General features: G+C 33.6%; 1 protein-coding gene across 1 annotated transcript; it reads left to right on the plus strand.

The window, feature by feature from the left end:
- Positions 1-3,846: 3,846 nt before the first annotated feature.
- On the plus strand, positions 3,847-5,307 carry LOC132621214 (probable galacturonosyltransferase-like 10). The gene has a single exon (XM_060335388.1). The coding sequence runs from the start codon at positions 3,979-3,981 to the stop codon at positions 5,059-5,061; it is 1,083 nt and encodes a 360-aa protein (XP_060191371.1). The 5' UTR covers positions 3,847-3,978; the 3' UTR covers positions 5,062-5,307.
- The last annotated feature ends 693 nt before the right edge of the window (positions 5,308-6,000 follow it).

Here is a 6,000-nt window from a genome sequence, read left to right on the forward strand (position 1 = left end):
CCCTTTGCGCAAATAGCCATCTTCTGGCCTTGAATCACCCAAGCTTGCAGTTGTAGCCACTTTAAGAGGCAAGCCTTGGGCCTTGTACTCTTGACTACTTCTCCCATGCTATCTCCCATATCTTAAAGGCCCTCCAATGACTCCATTTAAACGCTCCCAAAGCTTCATCCTCCATGAATCCGCTTCCAACACAAATCCTTGGAGAAGTTTGAGTAGTTGAGTCATTTGTGCCATTTAGGATCATATCACATGTAGCTTTAAGTGGAAGGAAATCCCCAATTCAGCCAAGATTAACAATTTAACGAAAAATACCCATGCCCCAACGGTTGACCCTCCCCCCCCCCCCCCCCCCCCGGACCCATCACCAAATAAATTCACCCTTGTGACGAAATGAAGAAGATGGGTTTCTCTTTAGTAGTTGGGCCTTCGGGTCAGTAAGGCGAGTCCAGTGGTCAGCCCATTTACTTATCAGCCTTTTAATTACCTAAGCCCAGTGGCACGTGTCGCCATCTGATTGGGCAGAACTTAATGATAGCAAATATTGTCCTTTTATTCCGGATTGTAACGGTTTGCTCAGTATGCTTTTGATGAATGAATGTTTTCCTTTTCCTGTCAATTATTTAATTTTCCAGTTAATTATCAGAAAAATACTCAAAAATAGCTTGTTGGCTGGAAGGGGTCTGAGCTCATAAATTACCCACAGAGGAGTGCCCCTCTTCTAAAGACAACGCTCTGTACACTGTCGCGGTGGCCCTAGGTGGATTCGACGCTGGAACTGACGTTTTTGTCCCAATACCTATGTTCATCAGCATTTCTTCCACTCTCTTAAAAGACGCAACAAATTCCTTCATCTCATCCAACTTGTTACTGAACTGGTCTTGTTTCAGTTGTATTTCTTCAAATTTCTTGCCTGTTTCTTCGGTAAATGCAAGAAACTTGCTCTCCAATGTTCGTAATCCTTCAACCGTCTCCAATGCCCGAGTTACGGTGTGTTTATCCCCCATAACTGAGTCAAGATCTGGGCTCTGATACCAAATGTGAAGATTGAAACTATTTTTGAGTATTTTTCTGATAATTAATAGCAATGACAGAAGTAATAGCTACATCAATTTCTGTAATCTAATAATTAATCTCACAGACCTAAAAGCGTATAGGGGTATATTTGGGTGGGGTGAATTTATTTGGTGATGGGTCTAGGCGGCTCAACTGTTGGGGCATGAGTATTTTTAGTTAAATAGTTAATTTTGACTGAATTGAGAATTTTCATCCACTTAAGGGTACATGTGTACACTTTGACTAAGGGAGGGGTATATTTGACTACTTTCGCTAACGGAGGGCAAAGTTGACTAGTAAACTAAGTAGAGGGGTATATTTAACCCTTTCCCATAAAACAATGTATGCCTCCACAATAAGAAATTAACAAAATAGTAAAGACTTCGAACTTCTTTTTAGGTGCAAACTCTTACGAGAAGCAGTTCTTACTTGTCATCATTGTTCTGTTAACCTTTCTTACTCCTATAGTAAACATGAAATTAATAAAACAGAATCTTAAGTGGTTCAGAAAAACGCAGCTTGCATGTGAACTCGTTAGATATTAATAGAAATACCCACATATTTTAACTGCACATACCAGTAAGGAATAATGCCCCTTCTAATAAAAAATGTTTTAGGTGCACTATAGTTGTTGGTATTTCTGTTTAAATGAGCAGAAGCATCGAGGATACAAGCTCACATGTACGTTCACTATATTAAAAGGATTTAACTTTTATAATGCATCTACAATGTGTAAATAATGTTTTTGCTAAATTTAACTTGATATAGCAGGTTGTTATTGTACATTAGCATATCCAATTAGGAATAATACGTAGATTACCCTCCGAGTTTGTAATCAAATTCCTTTTACACACCCCAGTTTTACGGATTACTTTTAACACGCAACGTTTATTCGGCTGTGTACAATACATACAACTTTGTTCACATGATCAACGTGTGTTTTACCAAAAAAATATAATAAAATGAGCGTGTAATCTGATGCCTTAGTTGAACGATTCTAATTTGATAAACTTGATCCAATGGTCTAAATTAATTTTCTTTATTTCCTTTTTCCTTTTTCATATTTTTCCTTTCTCTCTTTTTTTCCCTTTCTTTTATTTAATAAAAGTTTTTTCACCATCGAGGACCTCTGAAAAGAATTCTTTAATCTTGATCGAATATAAGTTGCTCAAATTGATTGAAGAATGATCGTATTGTGTGTTGAAAGTTACTTGTTGAATTGGAATCTAACTTCTACTAATACTTGGTATCGATAATCGAATTTAAAGTGATAAACGTAACTCACCATTAATAAGGAATGGAAGCTTCACTTTGAGCTGAAGATTTCGAACTGGAATTTGATTTCATAGTTATTGCTTTATTGTTTAGCTAAAATTTGTCAAAAAAATCTGCTGAAAATTGGTGATTAATTTCGATAAAATTCGAAGACCACAGTTGAAACTTTTTGAAAATGGCCTAAAAGAGTTGAATTTAAAATTTGGAAGAAAGATAGAAGGAGGAGTGATAATATAGTGGTGGTAGAAAAGATGATCAAAGGTGGGGGTTGGAGGAAATGGGAAGACTAGGGGTGGAAAATTCTTTTGTAAAATGCATTCAATTGGGGACACATGTTGTAGAAGTAATTATGCATGAAAGTGATGTATGTTACTCCCTCCTCCAAAAATAAGTGTAAGCGTCGCAAAAATCAAGCTTATTAAAAAATTAATAAATATAATAGGGAGTTTATTAAAATGTCCCTGTTTGTTAGATGTTTTTTGAGAATTGATCAATATTAAAGAGGACTATTTCTTTAATGTCAAGGGCATAGTTGGAATTACGTGTCAATTTTTGTCTTGAATCTCTGAGATGATGCTTAATTTTGAACCTTTTTTTTTTATTGCTAAGATGACATGAGACGGAGAGAGCAAGACATACTCAAAAATGTATTTGGTATGTAAAAGATTGTCCATAAATAAGGATATGTAAAAAGAAATCAATAAGGTCTTTTTGCCACACTATTTTAGCCACAATGGCTCAAATGAGATAAATTCATATGACTATTTAGGTCAAATTTAATAATTTATGCTTACTTAATGTCATTTCTATTTTTTCTTCTCAAAGTTTATCTTAATTTAAAATTGTACAATAGAGATTATGATGGTTTTTACATAAGTGTGGCCAAAGTTGGATCAAATTGATGTGGCAATTTAAGCAACTCTCGAAAGAAATTTATCACAAGTTCTGAAGGTAACAATGTATACAGCTTATTTGCAATAAAAGATTGAAATTACTGGAAATTACCGATTGTTTCAGATAAAATTAACCCAAGACACACACCACATGATGTGATGCGGATGGGGTTGTTCCTCTCTTACTAAAGGATTCGAGTTTGAGTTTTGAATAAGAAAAAAAAAATGGTAGGTAGCACTTTCCCTAAAAATAAGCTCTATGCGGTGTAAGTCCGCATATAATCGGGCTCTAATGCGAGTATTAGACGAGAAAAGAAAAAAAAAACAAGACACTCACAGTGCATAAGTTTAAACTCGTATATTAAAAAGTATTTAGCAATGGGTACAGACTACAGACCATGTGGTCACATGTTTTCGCATTGATGCGTGGACCGATTCACTGAAACGGACCGACCCAAACACCAAACATTTCCCCTTCAGGTTCCTCGAAACAACACTAAAAAAACAAACCAAACATTATTTCCAGAAGAACAATAAAATAAAAACATATTATAATTAATATTCTCCTAACGCGTTTGTGTTTTCCTATAACTTTTCAAGTCCCAACAACGCGATACGACCAATAAGGTAAATACTCGTCTAAAATCTGTACCTCTTTATATACCTCAACTTTTCCACAAAACCTTAAACGCGTTTAATAACAAACATTCTTTTCTTCTTTCTTCTTCGATTCAATTTGGTGATACAAATTTCTAATATGATTCTTTCTAGAAAACTCATCTTTATTCTATTTGTGTCAATTGCTTTACTTCTAGTTCCAGCAAGTGCTATCAGAGGTTTTCTTGAAGAGCCAAGTACAAAGATTGATGGGTATTTGAGATATTTGGAATCACCAGAGTACCGTAATAGCGAACAATGTCCAATTTTAGGGTCAAATAATTTAATTTGTGACCCAAATTTGATACATGTAGCTATGACTCTTGATTCCCATTATTTGAGAGGTTCAATTGCTGCAGTTCACTCAGTCCTCAAGCATACTTATTGCCCAGAAAACATTTATTTCCATTTTGTAGCAACCAAGGAATCTGATTTTCAAGAACTGACACAGATGGTGAAGTCAATATTTCCATCTTTGAGTTTCAAAGTTTATATCTTTAATGAATTAAGGGTGAAGAAATTGATATCGTCTTCGATTCGTCAAGCACTTGACAATCCATTAAACTATGCTAGAACATATTTAGCTGAGATCATTGAGCCTTGTGTTGAAAGGGTTATTTATCTTGATTCTGATGTCATTGTTGTTGATGACATACAAAAGCTATGGTCAATTGAACTAACTGGTTCAAGAATCATTGGAGCTCCAGAATATTGTCACGCAAATTTCAGAACATATTTCAATGACAACTTTTGGTCTGACCCAAAGTTATCAAAGGTATTTCAAGGAAAAAAACCTTGTTATTTTAATACAGGGGTGATGGTTATGGATTTAGGGAAATGGAGAAAGGGAGATTCTACTGCAAAGATTGAAAAATGGATGGAAATACAGAAGGAAAAAAGGATTTATGATTTGGGATCATTGCCACCATTTATGTTGGTATTTGGAGGAGATATTGAAGGAATTGATCATAGATGGAACCAGCATGGTCTTGGTGGAGATAATTTGGTGAATAGTTGTAGAACATTGCATACAGGTCCAGTTAGTTTGTTGCATTGGAGTGGTAAAGGTAAACCTTGGGTTAGGCTTGATCAAGGGAATCCTTGTCCTGTTGATCTTTTATGGGAACCTTATGATCTGTTCAGACAAAGCTCAAATGATTCTTTTGGCCAGCAAGAGCAATGATTGTTTATGATTCGGTGTATAGAAGTTAAAATTCTTTAGTGATAATTGTTTTATTCTTTTTTCCACATTTGGAAGAAGTGAGAACTTGATCTTGTATTACGTACATGGGACGATTTTGATAGAGTACCCTGTGAGTGATTTTTTTTGTGCATAAGAGCAAACGTTTTGTATAAAGCGATTATTCTGTTAGGGCTTTGCCTAATTTTTATCATATTTGAGTTTTATTTTACTATTATAATTATTTTACTTTTCCTGGAAAAAAAAATATATAAATCTCTTTCATATTTGGTTACTTTTGTTTTGGAAGAAAATTTTTGGACATCTATAAGTTGAAATTTTATGATTTTTTTATAGATACTAAACTAAAAAGAAACTAAATATTTTGTAATTAACGTAGATACTAGACTTAAAAAGAAACTAAATATTTTAGAATATTTCTAGACTAAAAAGGGAAGTAAATATTATACCATTAATATAAATAATAATGCAGAATAAAAGTAAATATTAATTTTACCTCCTCAAACTCAAGTTGGTGTATCAAATTGAGTTTGAACACTTAATTTGTGGCAATTTTAAATAGATACTAAACTAAAAAGAAACTAAATATTTTGTAATTAACGTAGATACTAGACTTAAAAAGAAACTAAATATTTTAGAATATTTCTAGACTAAAATGTGCACTTAAACCAATAAACTTAGCGAGTATTTATTGAAATTTCTTTTTTTAAGGATTTTTATTGGTTAAAGTTATTGTTTTTTAATTATTCAAGTGTAAAAAAAAAACCGAGTTAATTGAAAGCTGCAAAATTGCGATTAGCGAGTATTTATTGGTTTAAGTGCACATTTATAGTCTCATGTATATGCGTTTGCCTTATTTTTGCATTTTAAAAAAAATATTTTGTGATATATTTAGGGCTTGTTTGGCCATGAAAATTGTGA

Source organism: Lycium barbarum, chromosome 12 (assembly GCF_019175385.1).
Source record: "Lycium barbarum isolate Lr01 chromosome 12, ASM1917538v2, whole genome shotgun sequence".
Lineage (NCBI taxonomy): Eukaryota > Viridiplantae > Streptophyta > Magnoliopsida > Solanales > Solanaceae > Lycium > Lycium barbarum.

Bases quoted from the DNA above. Each gene is read 5' to 3' on its own strand.
- LOC132621214 (XM_060335388.1), top strand. From the start codon at position 3,979: ATGATTCTTTCTAGAAAACTCATCTTTATTCTATTTGTGTCAATTGCT.